At 37.4% G+C, this 20,652-nt stretch overlaps 1 protein-coding gene across 1 annotated transcript in view; it reads right to left on the reverse strand.

The window, feature by feature from the left end:
• Positions 1–20,652, reverse strand: part of USH2A (usherin) — a 938,899-nt gene that overhangs the window by 748,786 nt on the left and 169,461 nt on the right. Inside the window, exons 11-12 of the mRNA XM_027564435.1 lie at positions 6,028–6,223; positions 1,955–2,596 (exon numbers count right to left, since the gene is read on the reverse strand). Coding sequence (XP_027420236.1) covers positions 1,955–2,596; positions 6,028–6,223 — 838 coding nt within the window. The remainder of the gene's footprint in view (positions 1–1,954; positions 2,597–6,027; positions 6,224–20,652) is intronic.

Genomic DNA, 20,652 nt, shown 5'->3' on the forward strand with positions numbered 1-20,652 from the left:
ACTCAGTCAATGAGAGTCAATTAGAATCTCCTTCCTGAAACTGTAACCAAGAAGCAGCTAATGTCTCTATAGCTGGAATTAGAACCGCAAGCAAACTTGAGGGACAGCAGTGACCATACAATCACACAGAGAGGGTAAGAGAAGCAAAAGGTGCCCATCTGCAGAAAGAGACAGAGGCTGGGAATAAATGAATGAATGACTGAATCTATATCAATGGGAGCTTTCTAGTTTCTAAGTCCTGACTGCATTTGCTCCATGTCAGGTTTTATGGAACATTCAGTGATCATAAAGCCTCCACTTATGTTGAAGCTAGTTTGAATTTTTTTCTGATATTTTATCTTAAAGGAAATGAACTATTTATCAATTCTTTTCGGTCTCTTTGGGTTTATTTGTTATACTGACCAATGTCAAAGGAGAGGTTTTGTCCAATTCTCCTGAGCTGAATTCCTTGTTATGCAAAATAAGACTTTAGTCTTATCCTCTCTGGGAGGCAAATCACCCTTTTAAATTTGTATTACCCTCATTTTCACAGGTTCAGATAACTCAGAGTTGATTTTGCTAGACAGGACAATGATTAGTACAGCTGTTAAACAACTGATAAATATTTACATTTATCATAACATCATGATGAATGTACTATAAAGAAAGTATATTGCTTTAATTAAATCATTAAATTATATAAAGGCAAGGAGAAAGCCATGGATAGGGTCCATTTTTCTTCCAGTTGGGAAATCTGGAAAGATGGACACAGTAGGACTAAATAGTAGCCTATTTTATTAATTTAATGGCTTTTAAAAATAATTCTAGAGAGTATTGAGTTCCCTGTGCTACAAAATAGGTCCTCATTAGGTATCTACTTTATATATAGGAGTGTGCATATGCCAATCCTGACCTCCCAATTTACCCTCCCCCTTACTCACTGAGTAACCATAGGTTTCTTTTCTACATCTGTGGGAAAAAAATCTAAAAAAGAATGGATATATTCACTTTGTTGTACAGCAGAAACAACCACCACACTGTAAATCAACTTTTTTTGTTGTTTAATCACTAAATTGTGTCAGACTCTTTCATGACCTCATAGACTGTACCCTGCCAGGCTCATTCTTCCATGGAATTTCCCTGGCAAGAATACCAGAGTGGGCTGCACTTCTTTCTCCAAGGCATCTTCCTGATCCAGTGATCAAACCCATGTCTCCTACATTGGCAGGCAGGTTCTTTACCACTGAGCCACCAGAAAAGCCCAAAAAATTTTTAAAAATAATAAAAATGTAAATGAAAGTGAAAGCGAAAGTCACTCATTCTTTGCGACCCTGTGGACTATCCAGTCCATGGACTTCTCCAGGCAAGAATACTGGAGTGGGTAGCCATTCCTGTCTCCAGGGGATCTTCCCAATCCAGGGATCGAACCCAGGTCTCCCACACTGCAGGCGGATTCTTTACCAGTGAGTCACAAGGGAAAATGTAAATAAAGCCTTAAATTTTTTTAAAAAAAGTAATTTTAGATGTTTCTGTATGATGCCAGGACATATAGCTCATTCAATAAAAACACTTAGCATTTATTAAGAAAGTTCATCATCTGAGTATCTAGCATTGTTCAGATAATCAACACAAGTTTCCTTTATCTGGAATATAAAATATATTCTTGCTTTTCTTAGCTTTTATTTAGTTGCTAAAAGGGGATTTAATTCAAGTTGAGAAATGAAATAAAAGTCTCAATTATTAAGTGTCTGAATGTGGCATTTATCTAAATGGTCACCCCAATATAGAAACACAAATATGTCCATAATCTTTAATAGACCAAATAGTTATATCTGTATTAGATAACAATATAAATGCAACAGTCGTATTGGAGATTATTTTTTTCAAAGTCCTAACTGAGAAGCAAAGAGGAATCACCTGATGCAGAATGAAAAGTAAGTCGTCTTGTACCGAAAATGTAACACATTTCTCTTACCTGGTTGACACTGATTACACCTTCTTCCTTGACGGTTAGGCAAACATGGGCACTGGCCACTGAGTGGGTCACAAATGGTCCCAGGTAATGTCCCCAGGGGATCACACTCACACATCTGGCAGCCCTGAAAACTGCCAACGGTCAGATGGTACCTGTGAGACTCACACTGATTGCAGTGAAGACCTGTTACTCCTAATTTGCAGGGACACTGTCCTGTCGATTTGTCACAGAGCAGAGAGCCATTTACGGTCCCAGTCCTATCGCAGTTACAAGGCAGGCAGAGGAAAGAACGGTTTTGCGGCTGGTAGAAGTACCCCTCCACACACTCACTGCAGCGTCTTCCCCCAACGTTGGGCTTGCAGACGCACTGTCCTGTCCAAGCATCACAGACCGTCCCAGGCCGGGACCCCGCCACATCACAGTCACAGGCCTTACAACCGGTGGCGTCCAGTCCGTAAAAGTGTTCTCTGCAGGTGTCACATTGAAGTCCTTTGGCTTCCTTTTTGCACTCACACTGCCCAGAAAGAGGATTGCAGAGTCTGTTCACTGAGCCGTGGAGGTTACACTGGCAGGGCTCACATCCATCGTCATTAAAACTTTGGAGAAATTTAAACCCAAAATTGCAGTGATCACATCTGAGCCCTAAAGAGAAAAATATGTTCAAAAAGGTAGAGATGTGAAAATAACTCCATTCAAGTTTTCAAGATAGTCGAAGTGCAAACAATGCTGTTACAGACATTTAATACAGACACAATAAAACGTTGAGTGTTTTCTTCACAAGTAATGCCAGAGAGGGCTGATAATATAGTCAAAATATGATGGCAATATTTAATTTGGTGCCCACGTACCACATTAATTTTTGCAATGTGCTTTATAAGATTTTATTTATTACTTAATTCAAAGAAAAATTCTTAATGCAAATGTTGCTTCTGTTACACATACTGGAACTCTTTTCCTATAACAAACATCAGAACTATTACTTTGAAATTATTTAACTATATTAAAACCATCATGCTTATTTTATCTTAACAAAGTATGTTCATTAAAAAGTTGAGAGTGAAATACATTTTCAAAGCCATGCAGAAGAATTATGCATTACTGCATAAGTTATTTTCTGAGAAATCAGAATCCATTCAAAATGTTTAATAAATGTTAACCTGATAACTATTTTGTTCAAAGAGTACACATCTTACTTCTGAATATCACACATTTAAATAATTAATATAAATAAAAGTTATCCAGAGCAATTTTATTTCAATGCTTTTATACATTCCTGTATTTTATCATTTTCAATTAGTATAAATTATGCTCTCCTTGGCTCATAAAGCAATCACATTACTTGTCATATTGTGTGATTCAGAACTTACCTCTTTAAACACTAAGTAAATTCTGCTATTTGTATTATTTCTACTTAAAGGAGTATATACATATATACATTTCACAAACTGAGAAAAATGTTTTATCACCTATACTTAAATCTGACAACTTTGTTGAGTTTCACAAAAGAGTACTACAATGCAAAGGAATAAAAAATATTCTTGAGTAGTAAATGTTGAGATGCAAAATGCTTTCTTTAGCTAGTTTTCATATATGCATGATTTAAATAACGGACTATGTGAGGCTGAATCAACTGAAACATTTCAAGCTATAACAACATTAAACAATTAGTCTTAAAATAACAGTCGAAAACACAGTCAGGAGCCCATATGCAGAAAAGCATTTCCTAAACCAGAAGGAAATGCATAATATATAAGTATATATATGGATAAAAATTCAAGAACTCCAATGGAAGGCAAATTCTTTAACAGTGATGAATGACTCACCTAAGGCATATCATTTAATTTCAATAAGGAAAATAAAAAAGGACCACTATTGCTGCAAATTTTAAAAATAACTGTATTGTTAACAAGAATTATGACTCATTTTGAACTATTAAAATTGGTCTACATGGATTCATATCATATCAGTTTCAAAAATATGCGCAGTGCTTATTTGAATATGCCATACATATTCCTGACAGGTAATCTATTCCTAACGATACTCAGGAAGGCCTACGGGGCATCACATTCAGTGTTAACAAGTACAGGCGAGTTAGCACACTTGGCATTTAATTCACATTCTTCTCCCTTTTTATTCTAGATGAATGACCTACTTTAATAAAATTATTGGTGCTAATGTATTTTACTGGTGATAGAATCATTAGTAAGATTTAACAGTTTTGTGAAATCTAACAGTTTGCTTTCTGAAATACAGACAACATACACTTGTATTTTCTGTTGTTTTCTTAATCATACGAACAAAGTAAAATTGAATAGTTACTTGTAGTCCCATTAGGAAAAGAAACATATAGACATATCCAGTTTACATTTTTATTAAAAAATATAATGCATATGCAGAAGTAACTCTAGAGTTAATAATGTCAAACTGATGATTTCATCTTCAAAAATATGTATTTATATTTTCCTGCAGAAAACTACCAAGATCATCCAATAAAACAGGTAAATGACAGCAAGTTTGTAATAAATTTCAAGTAACGTGTGATGTTTTTCTTCCTTAAGCTCTGGAAACTATCACAGGAAAGATTTTACTGATACAGAGATGTAACCATTTGTCCCTAAAGATCTCTCTTTAAATTTTGTTTTCACATCTTGAATTTAAAGTATATCTTATATCAAAGAACATAGGATTCTATATAGATTGAACATGAAAAACTTCATTCACTATCACAGATAGCACTTATACAAAAGCATGCTTCTATTTATAAGTTACTCTTTTTTTTCCTGAAAAGTTAGTTTTGGTATGCTTGAAATGCATAAGGGCAAGTTATGATAAAGATTCTGATTTAATCTTTCTTTGAACCAGAGAAATCTTGTATAATATAAAGCAGGCCCATATTCTTTTGTATTAAATTAAAATGTTTGTCTAGCTGTATTGTACAAAATGACAAATGTATACTCATATATATAAAAGGTAAAGAATTTGCTTTAGTGTTATATCACAGAAATGAAAATGTTATTCCGAATAATATGTTCACATGTTTGTATATATGCATGTTTGCAGGCGTGTGTGTTTGTGTGTCTGCCAGGCATGTTTTTATTATCATAAGGTTAGGGTCAGTATAAGAAAAACCATGGAAGACTTGGTGTCTTGAATGACAATAGAAAGGTAAAGGTCTTTTTTAAACTTCCTATACAAACCAAGACATGTTCAGTTACAATATAAGACTTACTTTATCAGGAAACTTTCCTCTTATAATATTCTCATATATCAAAATTTCAAAGTGCATTATGTACATAGTGCATTTCGGGCACTTGATAAATTTTGTCCTTATGTGGCTGTGGTTCCCCTCAAAAATGTTGGGTGTAATAAATTGCTATAATCAAATCTAATTTCTGAAAAATACCTGTGGGAGTAACAAACAAAAAAGCACGTCTTGTATAAAAAAATGATAAATAACACCAAAGGTAGCTGTTTATTATAATCAGCTTGGTGCTGAATTACAAAATTAAAATTATGTGGCCCTTTATAACTAACCCTAGCAATATACATGATCTGTGGAATTATGTTGACTTATTTTGCATTTCATAGGAACAGTTCAAAGAAATATAATAGAAAAAAATGGAAAGATTTATCACAAAGGACCCTGTAGCACAGAACATTTTGAAAAAAATCCATTTATTTTAGTCTATTAAGAAAACTAGCATGGAAATGATTTGCTTAGAACTCATTAAGTGTAAAACATTTTGAAAAGTGCTAATTCTCTAAAAGAAACATCTATGAAGTAAGTAAATTATATTTTTCTATGACTTATTAGTATGGGACCATGTGAACTATTGCATCTACGGAATAAAGAAACTTCTAAAGGATTGATTAAACTAAGCTTCAAGCTGCAGCTTGAGAGAATTATTAATTTAGTCATTTTTAGACAGTTAATTTCATCCAAATTGTTTTTTTTTTTTTCCCAGCCTGCCTTGAGCAAGGAAATTTGCTTTACTCTTCAGTGAAGAAATCAAATAGAGGATTTTATTCCAGATGGTAATAGAGATGTGACTGCAAACTTCTGCATTACATACCAATAACATTTGCTTTGCACTTGCACTGGCCTGAATTTGGGTGACAGGTAATATCTCCATCCACTGTCCCAGAGGTATTACAGTTGCACGGACTGCAGCCATCAGGATCCCACTCCTGGAGGTTGTAGAATCCGTTCTGGCACTGATTGCACTGTCTGCCAGACACATGTCTCTTACAATTACACTGGCCTCCGATCTAGAGAAGATACAACATTTTGTAGAATGATGAACGTATCTATTTTTAGATAATTTGCTCATTAGGTACAAGACAGGGAGGGCGGGGAGGAAAAAACTTTAAATGTGAAACAGACAAGAGGGTAATAAGGTATTTTTCTTCCTGACACAGAAACATGGGAGAGCTTCAGCAGGGTGAATATATAGAACTGAATGAAAATAAACCCATGGAAGTCAGTAGTATACGACTAAAAGGGAAGTGGAATTAAGCCTTCAGCACCTTATGAAAAAATCAAAATATAGTCATGGGGAGACTGAAAATAGAAATGGACCGTAGTTAAGTTAGTCTTTTACCCATAACTTTTTCATTCCTCTCCTTTACTCCTTGATCCAGACTTGTTCTGTGCATGCTGATGCTTCAACTAAGAATCTTTCTATAATATCATCCCATCAAAGTTTTAACAATGTTTAAAATAAAGTTCATAACAGCATCCATTTATGCCTACTGATATGATCTTTACAATGTTTTTTTCGCACAACTCCATTCAGGAATATTTCAGCATATTTATGATTCATTTATATTATGATTTAACCATATCGAGTGAATTTAACTGATTTACATTCCCATCCCAAAGAAAGGCAATGCCAAAGAATGCTCAAACTACCGCACATTTGCACTCATCTCACATGCTAGTAAAGTAATGCTCAAAATTCTCCAAGCCAGGCTTCAGCAATACGTGAACTGTGAACTTCCAGATGTTCAAGCTGGTTTTAGAAAAGGCAGAGGAACCTGAGATCAAATTGCCAACATCCACTGGATCATGGAAAAAGGAAGAGAGTTCCAGAGAAACATCTATTTCTGCTTTATTGACTATGCCAAAGTATTTGACTGTGTGGATCACAATAAACTGTGGAAAATTCTGAAAGAGGTAGGAATACCAGACCACCTGAACTGCCTCTTGAGAAACCTGTATGCAGGTCATGAAGCAACAATTAGAACTGGACATGGAACAACAGACTGGTTCCAAATAGGAAAAGGAGTATGTCAAGGCTGTATATTGTCACCTTGCTTATTTAACTTCTATGCAGAGTACATCATGAGAAATGCTGGGCTGGAAGAAGCACAAGCTGGAATCAAGATTGCTGGGAGAAATATCAGTAACCTCAGATATGCAGATGACACCACCCTAATGGCAGAAAGTGAAGAGGAACTAAAAGCCTCTTGATGAAAGTGAAAGAGGAGAATGAAAAAGTTGGCTTAAAACTCAACATTCAGAAAACGAAGATCATGGCATCTGGTCCCATCACTTCATGGGAAATAGATGGGGAAACAGTGGAAACAGTGTCAGACTTTATTTTGGGGGGCTCCAAAATCACTGCAGATGGTGATTGCAGCCATGAAATTAAAAGATGCTTACTCCTTGGAAGGAAAGTTATGACCCACCTAGATAGCATATTCAAAAGCAGAGACATTATTTGCCAACAAAGGTCCGTCTAGTCAAGGCTATGGTTTTTCCTGTGGTCATGTATGGATGTGAAAGTTGGACTGTGAAGAAAGCTCAGCGCCGAAGAATTGATGCTTTTGAACTGTGGTGTTGGAGAAGACTCTTGAGAGTCCCTTGGACTGCAAAGAGATCCAACCAGTCCATTCTAAAGGAGATCAGTCCTGGGTGTTCTTTGGAAGGACTGATGCTGAAGCTGAAACTCCAGTACTTTGGCCACCTCATGCAAAGAGTTGACTCATTGGAAAAGATTCTGATGCTGGGAGGGATTGGGGGCAGAAGGAGAAGGGGACGACAGAGGATGAGATGACTGGATGGCATCACTGACTCGATGGACGTGAATCTGAGTTAACTCCAGGAGTTGGTGATGGACAGGGAGGCCTGGCGTGCTGCAATTCATGGGGTCACAAAGAGTCCAGACATGACTGAATGACTGAACTGAACTGAAAAATATTAAAAAGCTACTTGTTTTAGAGCACTGTCAACTAAAACATTATCTGATTAAAGGAATACTTTTCTTCTTTGAGCTATTGTTTGAGAATGAAAATACATAGACTATAAAATAAAATGCTCATCTACTATCTGCACAGGTAATGCTATGTTGGTTAAAGAAAGAGCTAAAACCTTTCACAAGGGAATATACACATACAAAATGTGAAATAAGTATGAAGATTTCAATAACAAGTTAGGACTTTCATGAGAGATGTGAATACAGACATTAAGTCTACTATGAAACCACTGGCTTGTCTCCTGGTGACTCCCTTCAACTCGGACTGAATCAGCTTGCGACCTTTGCATGCAATGTTACCACACAAGGAGGTAAACTACACGTGGAAAGACATGGTTTGATTTACCTTTAAAATCTTGGGATATGCAAAAATATCACATGAGATTAGGATTCAGTAACAAAGGTACAGAGAAGGGGTTTTATACTAAATAATTTTAAAGGATCTATCACTGCCTAATTTTTCATCTAGGAAATAGGAACTCACTGGAATCATTATTTAAGGATAAGATAATTGACACAAACTGTATAACACTCTGAAAAACAAAGGTTTATACATGTACTATATAAAGCTATAGAAAATAATGAAAAACAGTATCAAAGACATGTAGAGGTCAAAAAGATATGCAAGGAAAGTAACTTGTCCCCTTGTGTCTGACTATCCCAACCCCACTTTCACCCAGCCCCATGGAATCCAGATTATTACTCAAAGCAGGGCTTTGATTTGATCTACAAAATTATTGTTGTTGTTTAGTCCCTCAGTCATGTCTGAGTTTTTGCAACCACATGGACTGCAGCACACCAGGCTACCCTGTCCTTCACCATCTCCCAGAGCTATTTCAAACCCATGTCCATCAAGTCAGTGATACGATCTAACCATCTCATCCTCTGTTGTCCCCCTCTTCTCCTGCCTTATATCTTTCCCAGCATCAGGGTCTTTTCCAATGAGTCAGCTCTTCACATCAGGTGGCCAAAGTATTGGAGCTTTAGCTGCAGGGTCAGTCCTTCCAATGAATATTCAGGGTTGATTTCCTTTAGGATTGACTAGTTTGATCTCCTTGCAGTCCAAGGGACACTCAGGAGTCTTCTCCAACACCACAGTTCAAAAGCATCAATTCTTCAGTGCTCACCTTTCTTTATGGTCTAACTCTCACATCCATACATGGCTACTGGAAAAATCATAGCTTTGACTATATGGATCTTTGTCAGCAAAGTAATGTCTCTGCTTTTTAATACACTGTCTAGGTTTGTCACAGATTTTCTTCTAAGGAGCAAGCGTCTTTTAATCTCGTGGCTGCAGTCACCATCTGCAGTGATTTTGCAGCCCAAGAAAATAAAAGTGTTTCCATTGGTTCCCGATCTATTTGCCATGAAGTGATGGGACCAGATGCCATGATCTTCATTTACTGAAAGTTGAGGTTTAAGCCAGATTTTTCTCTCTTCTCTTTCACCTTCATCAAGAGGCTCTTTAGTTCCCCTTCGCTTTCTGCCATAAGGGTGGTGTCATCTGCATATCCGAGGTTGTTGATATCTCTTCCGGCAATCTTGATTCCAGCTTGTGCTTTATCCAGCCTGGCATTTCCCATGATATACTCTGTATATAAATTAAATAAGCAGGGTAACGACACACAGCCTTGACGTACTCCTTTCCCAAACTGGAACCAGTCCATTTTCCATGACCAGTTCTAACTGTCACTTCTTGACCTGAATACAGGTTTCTCAGGAGGCAGGTAAGGTGGTCTAGGATTCCCATCTCTTGAAGAATTTTCCACAGTTTGTTGTGGTCCACGTAGTCAAAGGCTTTAGTGCAGTCAATGAAGCAGAAGTAGAGTTTCTCTGGAATTATCTTGCTTTTTCTATGACCCCATGGTTGTTGGCAATTTGATTTCTGGTTCCTCTACCTTTTCTAAATTCAGCTTGAACATCTGGAAGTTCTCACTTCATGTACCACTGATGACTAGCTTAAAGGATTTTGAGCATGACCTTTTTAGCATGTGAAATGAGAGCAATTGTGCAGTAGCTTGAGCATTCTTTGGCATTGTCCTTCTTTGGGATTAGAATGAAAACTGACCTTTTCCAGTCCTGTGGCCACTGCTGAGTTTTCCAAATTTGGTGGCATATCCAGTGCAGCACTTTCACAGCATCATCTTTTAGGATTTGAATTACCGCAGCTGGAACCCCATCATCTCCACTAGCTTTGTTCGTACTGATGCTTCCTAAGGCCCACTTGATTTCCTACTCCAGGATGTCTGGCTCTAGGGGAGTGATCGCACCATCGTGGTTATCTGGGTCATGAAGATCTTTTTTGTACAGTTCTTCTGTGTATTCTTGCCATCTCTTCTTAATATCTTCTGCTTCTCTTAGGTCCATACTGTTTCTGTTCTTTACTGTGCCCCATCTTTGCATGAAATGCTCCTTTGGTATCTAATTTTCTTGAAGAGATCTCTATCTTTCCCATTCTATTGTTTTCCTTTATCTCTTTGCATTGATCACTGAGGAAGGCTTTCTTATCTCTCCTTACTAATCTTTGGAACTCTGCATTCAGATGGGTATACTTTTCTTTTTCTCCTTTACTTCCACTTCTCTTTTTTTCTCAGCTATTTGTAAGGCCTCCTCAGACAACTATTTTGCCTTTTTGCATTTCTTTTTCTTGGGGATGCTTTTGATCACTGCCCTCCTGTACAATGTCACAAACTTCTGTCCATAGTTCTTCAGGCACTGTATCAGATCTAATCCCTTAAATCTATTTGTCATTTTTACTGTATAGAAATCAAATAAATGATTTGATTTGGTTATATCTGAATGGCCTAGTGGTTTTCCCTACTTTCTTCAATATATCTGACTTTTGCAATAAGGAGTTCATGATCTGAGCCACCGTCAGCTTCCAGTCTTGTTTTTGCTAACTATATAGAGCTTCTCCATTTTCAGCTGCAAATAATATAATCAATGTGATTTCAGTATTGACCATTTGGTGCTGTCTGTGTGTACAGTTATATCCTGTGTTGTTGAAAGAGGCCAAAAAATAAGCACCATTACTGGCAGGTATGAGTTACTTATAGGGCCTTCCAGGTGGTATCAGTTCAGTTCAGTCACTCAGTCATGTCCGACTCTTTGCGACCCCATGAATCGCAGCACGCCAGGCCTCCCTATCCATCACCAACTCCCGGAGTTCACCCAGACTCACGTCCATCGAGTCAGTGATGCCATCCAGCCATCTCATCCTCTGTCGTCCCCTTCTCCTCCTGCCCCCAATCGCTCCCAGCATCAGAGTCTTTTCCAGTGAGTCAACTCTTCACATGAGATGGCCAAAGTACTGGAGTTTCAGCTTTAGCATCATTCCTTCCAAAGAAATCCCAGGGCTGATCTCCTTCAGAATGGACTGGTTGGATCTCCTTGCAGTCCAAGGGACTCTCAAGAGTCTTCTCCAACACCACAGTTCAAAAGCATCAATTCTTCGGCGCTCAGCCTTCTTCACAGTCCAACTCTCACATCCATACATGACCACAGGAAAAACCATAGCCTTGACTAGACGAACCTTTGTTGACAAACTAATGTCTCTGCTTTTGAATATGCTATCTAGGTTGGTCAGGAAGCAACAGTTAGAACTGGACATGGAACAACAGACTGGTTCCAAATAGGAAAAGGAATACGTCAAGGCTGTATATCATCACCTTGCTTATTTAACTTATATGCAGAGTACATCATGAGAAACGCTGGACTGGAAGAAACACAAGCTGGAATCAAGATGGCCGGGAGAAATATCAATAACCTCAGACATGCAGATGACACCACCCTTATGGCAGAAAGTGAAGAGGAACTCAAAAGCCTCTTGATGAAAGTGAAAGTGGAGAGTGAAAAAGTTGGCTTAAAGCTCAACATTCAGAAAACGAAGATCATTGCATCTGGTCCCATCACTTCATGGCAAATAGATGGGGAAACAGTGGAAACAGTGTCAGACTTTATTTTTCTGGGCTCCAAAATCACTGCAGATGGTGACTGCAGCCACGAAATTAAAAGACGCTTACTCCAGGTGGTATAGTGGTAAAGAATCTGCTTTCCAATGCTCGAAGCACAGGTTAGATCTCTGGGTTGGGAAGATCCCCTGGAGAAGTAAGTGGCAGCCCAGTGCAGGATCCTTGCCTAGGAAATCTTATGGGCAGAGGAGCCTGGTGTGCTACAGTCCATGAGGTCCCAAAAGGGTCGGACATGACCTAGTAACTAAACAACACTGTGCTCATGTTCAGTCATGTCCAATTCTTTGTACTCCTATGGACTGTAGCCCACCAGGCTTCTCTGTCCGTAGGGTTTTCCAGGCAAGAATACTGAGTGAGCTGCCATTTCCTCCTCCAGGAGATCAAACCTGTGTCTCCTGGTCTCCTGTGTCTCCTTCACTACAGGCGGATTCTTTACTGCTGAAACATTGGGAAGCCCCAGCGACGAAACAACAGATGAATTACACATAGCCATGAAAATCTAACAGATCTTTGATTATATCCTTATAACACTTCAAGTTCATTACCATTTAATAAATTCCTTATTTTCTAGTTCTGGTTTCATATATATTAGTCTTGTTCTCCAGATTGCAAGCACCTTCAGAAATTGGACATACCTTGCATTTCTGTTAAAGAATAACCTTGTGTATTCCCCATGGGTAAAGAGTACTCTTTACAAAAATCTAGAGCAAGAATGAGTGAAAAAGGTAAAGATAAATAAAAGTGTATTCTGTGCTAAAACGTTATCTTCTTTGTATCTTGCTATATTCTTATTTAAATGTAAGACATGTATCATCTGGAGCTTCCTTACCTCTTAAAATTTAGGTAAGACTGCCGGGAACCCTCATTCCATTTCTGTTGAAGGACAAATATGCTTCTTACATTTTAAAAAATTCTATGTATACTGACATTCTTATGGTCACCCTGTCCCTAAATTTCTGGTTCTTCCATTTGGGAATCTTCTTGCCACCTAAGAGGTCTGCCCTATATCTTTCTAGACACGAAACTTGACTAATGTATCAATTTCAGAATAGGAACTCTTATTCTAAAAAAGATAAAAAATATCTTAGTAAAGATTTGGAGTGAAAGAAGAATGAGAACTCTACTTTTCAATTTGTAGTATCTATTTAGTTTTCCTACTACTAGACATCTTCAAAAGGTTCTGTAATTCAGTCAGTTACCATTTCTGTGTCTTGTCTCTCCCTATTCCTCACCCTCCCCTATTGCTCATCTACTTTCCCTCTTTATACCTAACTCTCAGTCATCTTTTACATACTTCATCTAAAAAAAATGTTCAATATTGCCTTGATTAGTGAAACACTTTGGAGAAGACAATGGCACCCCACTCCAGCACTCTTGCCTGGAAAATCCCATGGATGGAGGACCCTGGTAGGCTGCAGTCCATGGGGTCACTAAGATTCAGGCATGACTGAGCAACTTCACTTTCACTTTTCACTTTCATGCACTGGAGAAGGAAATGGCAACCCACTCCAGTGTTCTTGCCTGGAGAATCCCAGGGACGGTGGAGCCTGATGGGCTGCCATCTATGGGGTCACACAGAGTCGGACACGACTGAAGTGACTTAGCAGTAGCAGCAGCAGTGAAACACTTCAGTCTTATGAAGGTATCTTTTCAGTAAACATCAGATATCTCCATATGAGAAAACTGGCTGCAAATAAGATAGCACAACTTTACTCTCATTTCATTAATACATGTAGTCTGTAACTTCTCTATATAATCCATACCTTAAAATGTGGTTTAAAAGTAAGTCATAAAAGGCTTTATAGATTATAAAATGAGTTCATTGTAATCAGTTTCTCAAAATTTACCTGAAAATACAAGCTTGCTTCTGTACTAGTCACTGTAGATTCCCTTCATTTTATGTGAGGGAATATAAATCTACCCACACTCTAATACCAATTCCTGGCCACCAAGAGAGAGAGAAAAGTGTGATCCCCTCCCTTTAAAACTACACTTTCAAAAAGTCAGATACAACACTCTTCTGCTTCCATGTACTTTGGTAGAATATTTTTAACATTTATCCTAAGCTGACTTATTAATTGGCCAGTATTAAGTCAGCAAACAGGATGCAAACAGAAGCTTGAAATGCTTGGAGATTTTAAATTGATTCTCTTGAGATGGGCTTGGAACCCTGAGGCCACTATGTAAGCATGCTCAAGCTATCCTGTTGCAGGATTTGAGAAGCTGTGGAGGAGAACATCCTCTCCTATCACCCCCAGTTAACATTCCGCTTGACAACCACTAGCCATGTGAGCGAGACCTTCCTGGATCATCTAACTACCAGCTGACAAGCTAGCTGAACACATCAATAAAAGAGCTCAGGCAAGATCAGTCAAGCCAGTACAGACCACCGCTGAGCCAAACCACAGAATTCTAAACTAAGTAAGTGGTTTTTGCTGTTTTAAGCCAACATTTTAGAAGTAAAATTAGCAAACAATACCATTGATCAGAACTTAAATTACATATCTATACCTAACTGCCAGGGAGGCTGAAAAATGTAGTTTATTGTCTATGATCACATGGCCAAATAATATTTAAATTTCCATTAATAATGTGGAACAAAAATAATGAGGTACAACTACTATCTCTAATAACAAATATATGTTCATACTTTAAGCAATAGGGGCTTTCCAGCTCTTTTAAGGCTGAAAACACAATCTTGGTTGCATAAGTTTTGGTCTTGCATGCTTTCAGCCACATGAACAATGAGGGGAAAGGAGGCCCCCATGAGCTACAGTTAGAAACTTGGAAATAATTTTGATTAGCTTGGCTTGGGTTATATCTTTTGTTTTTTTTAGTTTCTTAAGGTGGAGGTTTTTCTTTTATAATATAGAAAATTTAGAGCTTTTAATATCTTGCTCTGTGTGTGTGTGTGCATGTGTTAGTCACTCAGTAATGTCCATCTCTTTGCAACCCCATGGACTGCAACCTGTCAGGCTCCTCTATTCCTGGAATTTTCCAGGCAAGAATACTGGAATGGGGTTGCCATGCCCTTCTCCAGCAGATCTTCCCAAACCAGGGATGGAACCTGGGTCTCCTGTATTGCAGACAGATTCTTTACCATCTGAGCCACAAGGGTGAACCAATATTTTATTAATTATTACTATATCAGTATCCCACAGTTTTGATAAGTTGTGTTTTCAATTTCACTCAATTCAAAATACTTATAATTTCCCTTCTATTTCCTATTTGACCCTTAGTTTATTTAGTTGTCAAATAATCAAGCATATTTCAGAGATTTCCTTATTATTGATTTCCAATTTTATTTAATGATTTCAGTCAGATAACATACTTTAAATGACTTCCATTCTTTTAAATGTATTGAGACTCATTTTATGGACCAGAATTTGACCCATTTTGAGAGGTGCTTTGTGTAGATTATAAAAATATGTATATTCTTCTGTTGTGGACTTGAGTGTTCTATAAATGTCAATTACTTCATCAAGTTGGTTGATCGTGCTTAGCTTTTCTGTCAATTCATTCTATTAATTACTAAGAAAAGGATATTGAATTTTTTACCTTTAATCATGGAGTTTTATATTTCTCCTTTCATTTCTGTCAATTTTTTACTTGTACAGTTGCACAATCTCAAGTTGTTTGGTGCATAAATATGCCATGGTTGAGAATTCTAAGAGCTCTACATAGCAAGTATTTAGAATTCCAAATCCCTTTTTAAACCTACACAGTCAGGCACACTCATATTCCATCATGACATCAGTCTTACTGCCAAAAAAACTAAATTAACCAGCTCAATTATATTAGACAATCAACAGTTGGGGAATGGATGAGGTATAAGGCAGAAATTGAAGGATTATGTGAAAGTGCATATACTAAGATTAAGTTCAAGTGTATATGTACCTTCACCCCCTGCCACAATTCTCTTTCTCCCTCACTGTTTCTAGAAAGCCACGAGCCAGACTTATTTTCTATAAAAAGGAAACTGGAAGAGAAAAGCTATAGATATAAGATCTCCAGACTGATTCCTGGGACTCTGACCCCTACAAAGCTCACCTGCAGCTTGTACACACAAGAGTAAAGTTAAGTTTAGAAGCCTTCCATGAGTTTATTGTAGAATTAAGAAGCCTTTAACCAGTTTATTATACAGAGCAGGCAGCAAAATTCCCAACATGAAAAACCAGGACCAAGAAAGAAAAAGGAGAATAAATAATTTATAAGAGAAGAAAGGAATGCAGAGAACAGAAATATAAGCAACCAACCGATAATGAATGAAACACCACTGTAGCTATCATCTCCAGAAGGTTATGATAAATGTTGTATTCAAAAACATAGAACAGAATAAACCTAGGAAACAAGTTGTGAAGGAAATAACTATTGAATATTGAAAAACAGGCCAAATAAACACCTCAAGCAAAAGACTAACAAAAAGTTAAGAAAGAATAACAACAGAGAGAGAAAAAAAATGAAGTGAAAATATAGAATTTCCAGAAGGAGGAAAAACTTAGGGAGAAAATCATCAAAGCATTAATAAAAAATAAACATTTTCTTTACATGAAGGCATAGTTTAAAAGGCTTACCATGTGCTAGAAAAATTAATGGGGAAAAAAAGAAATGACATCAAGGTAAAATCTCATGAAGCAAAGACTAGGAATGAAAAAAAAAAAAAATTTCTAGAGACCAACAAGTCATATATAACAGAAATACAGAATATCACTGAAAAGTTCTGCAATATTATTGTAAGCCAGAAAACTACATCATACCTTCCAAGCAATTAATAAAATTTTCAAATTATTAAAACAATACACTCTGAATTATGAATAAACATATTTCAAATATTTGGAAGCAATACCTTCTAAATTTAACTCCCACTCCATTTGGGAAATGCATGACTCTTCATTTCACAGGAGAAGAAACTGAATCTTAAATCAAGTTATTTATTGAGGAACAGACAGCTAGCTATACATACCCATGCTCATAACCATGGTGCTACGTTCACTCAGCTTGTGATAAACTACAACTCTAATAAGCAACAATGGGAAGAATGCTAGAACCAAAGAAGGTCACGGTAATGGCCATTACCTGAGTTGGCCCCACAGTGGAAGAATAGGCAAGCAGCCCATTTACTAATTCATGAATTTCTCTGAATAGTACTGATGTTTTGTAAAAGCTGCTATACACTACCCAGTAACCATACTCAGGACCTCCCTATTCTGAATCATACTGCAAAAGTCTGCTGTCCCAGGTTCTACAGTAGTGGTGGATACACACAGTCAATTGTGTGACAATTGAAACAGTGAATCTGGCAGGAAGATTAGTGACCCTGAGAAAGAGTAAGACTCTGCAACCATTATCCTAGTCCCAGCTTCTTAGTCATCCTCTACATTAAGAGATGGAATTCTATCAGTGTGATCTGAGGCACAAATAATCCATACATGATTTCTTTTGTGTGTGTGAAAATAGCACTTAGAAAAAATATAAAGTATGAGTTAAAAATTAATAATTTAGGTGAGCACAGTCAATATTTATCAGAGGTTCTCTATGTAATTAGACATTATATTTTAATAAATTCAAAGCAATACTTTTAAAACAGAAGAAATATCTGTCTTCTTAAGCACTTACTTGGCTTGTGGTAGAGAAAAATCTAATGTTCTATAGATTACACCCTTTTTACAGAACTCACTAAAAGCCAAGGAGGTAATGTGGATGTTGCCAAACAAAGTAAGACTTTGAAAAGCACACTCAAATTTTAAGAACAGAAAGTGCACTGGAAATTAAATTAGATTTTCAGGGTTTTGTTTGAAAAGAAAAGAAATAAAAATGAGGGCAAAAAAAAAAAACCCCTTTTAATTAATGAGCACAATTTTTAGGAATATTCATGTCTTTTATAGCAATGACTATAGATTTTTTAATAGAAATTCTTTAACTCCTGTTTTTCCTCATTCAAGAACTCGTTCATTCATGCTGTTATCAACAATTATTTGATCCCATACAACCACACGGTATGTACCTTGTGAGTTTCATGAGGTCATATCATGCAAGAAGTACCTCTCAGTTTCTACCACTCATTCCCTCAGAATTGCCAACATTACTCAGAAATTGTATGCCAAGTGATACACCAATTGACCACCAAGTGCTATCAATTCTAAGCAATGCTTATAATACACTGCCTCTCTCTGCTGGGATAAATTGCCAACAAAGGTCCATATAGTCAAAGCTATGGTTTTTCCAGTAGTCATGTACGGATGTGAGAGTGGGACCATAAGGAAGGCTGAGCAACCAAAGAAATGATGCTTTCATGCTATGGTGATGGAGAAGACTCTTGAGAGTCCCTTGGACAGCAAGGAGATCCAACCAGTCCATCCTAAAGGAAATTAACCCTGAATATTCATTGAAAGGACTGGTGCTGAAGCTGAATCTCCAATACTCTGGTCATCTGATGCGAAGAGCCAACTCATGGGAAAAGACCCTGATGCTGGGAAAGACTGAAGGGAAGAGAAGGGGACAACAGAGGATGAGATGATTGGGTGGAATCACGGACTCAATAGACAGGAGTCTGGGCAATCTCTCGGAGATGGTGAAGGATAGGGAAGCCTGGCGTGCTGAAGTCTAGGGGGCCACAAGAGTCAGACAAGACTTAGGGACTGAACAACAATCTCTCCATTTGGTACACCACTGTGTCACTTCCTTGCTCAAAGATACTCAGTAGCTCCCTCTTGCCTACCTAACAAAGTCCAGACTCCACTATGTGGCCTCAATACGCCTCTTTAGTGTTATGGAACATTATTACCCTACCTCAGTGATGGCCTCAGAGTTTCCACTAGAAGGGCTGGATGGCAGCAATCTGGATGGAACTGTTGCTTGGGGACTGTTTTGTAGCTACATTTGCATTGAAAACACAATTCTCCTTTAAGTTATTAACCATTTTTAATGGCTTTGTGGAGGACAATAGTTGGAAGAGAAAATGATCATATGGAGGCAAGGGAACTGATGTCTGTCAAGCAATATTTTCTGTCTCCACTGCCCATACAGGATTACATTTTCTGTAAATAACAATAGCTTTGCCTCTTTTATGACTTTCATGATTTTTTTTCATCTTGCACTACTTTCAATCTCTATTACAATTTTGAACAGAAATAATAAGAACATGCGTGGATCCTTGTTTTGTTCCTGATATTACAGGGGAAATGTTTATTATTAAGCATGATGTTAAGTTTCTTTGCAGATACCTTTTCCAGATTAGGTTTCTTCTATTTCTAGTATGTAAAGCATATTTATCATGAACAGGTTTTATATTTTTTCAGATGTTTTTCAATATTTATCAAGGTTATTATATGAGATTCATGTTGTTTATTGCATTGATTCTTAAATGTTAAACTCACCTTGCATTCTTGGAATGAATGCAGATCAGTCAAGATGCATCCCTTTTATTATACATTTTAGAACTGAACTTGTTAAAATATTGTTAAGATATTTTAGATCTATGTTTTTATGGAATATCTGACCTGTTTGAATGGACTTGTTTTTAAATGTTTTGTCATGTTATGGGATTAAGGTTAAGTAGCCCTCACAAAATGGTTTGGAAAGTATACATTCTTCCTCAGTTTCTTAAAAGAACTTGTTAGGACTTATATGATTTATTACTTTACGTTATCAGAGAACTTACCAATGAAGCCATCTGGGCCTGAAATATTCCTTGATGAAAGAAAACTGAAGTTTGATTACAAATTCAATGTCTTTAATTTATAGGAATGTATTGAGGCTTTCTATGTTTTCTTTTTTTTTGCAGTTTTCTTTTTTTTATTTTATTTTATTTTTAAACTTTACATAATTGTATTAGTTATGCCAAATATCAAAATGAATCCGCCACAGGTATACATGTGTTCCCCATCCTGAACCCTTCTCCCTCCTCCTTCCCCATACCATCCCTCTGGGTCGTCCCAGTGCACTAGCCCCAAGCATCCAGTATCGTGTATCAAACCTGGACTGGCAACTCGTTTCTTACATGATATTTTACATGTTTCAATGTCATTCTCCCAAATCTTCCCACCCTCTCCCTCTCCCACAGAGTCCATAAGACTGTTCTATACATCAAGGTATGTGTTCATGTTCTATTTCTTGTGTTAGTTTTCGATAAATTATTTACTTCATTTAGGATGTCAAATCTATGAGGAGAGAGTTTTTCATAATATTCATTAGGATCTTTCCCTTGTGGCTCCGCCAATAAGGAGTCTGCCTGCAATGCAAGAGACCAGGGTTCAATCCCTGGGTTGGGAAGATCCCCTGGAGAAGGAAATGGCAACCCACTCCAGTGTTCTTGCCTGGAAAATCCCATGGACAGAGGAGCATGACAGGCTACAGTTCATGGGGTCGCAAAGAGTGGGCTATGACTGAGCGACTTCCCTTCGGTTCTCCTTCATTAGGACCCTATACAGGTGTTTGGAGAATATGCTGCAAAGCCCCTTTCTTTATTTCT

The sequence above is a fragment of the Bos indicus x Bos taurus genome, chromosome 16 (genome assembly GCF_003369695.1).
Source record: "Bos indicus x Bos taurus breed Angus x Brahman F1 hybrid chromosome 16, Bos_hybrid_MaternalHap_v2.0, whole genome shotgun sequence".
In the NCBI taxonomy this organism is placed as follows: domain Eukaryota; kingdom Metazoa; phylum Chordata; class Mammalia; order Artiodactyla; family Bovidae; genus Bos; species Bos indicus x Bos taurus.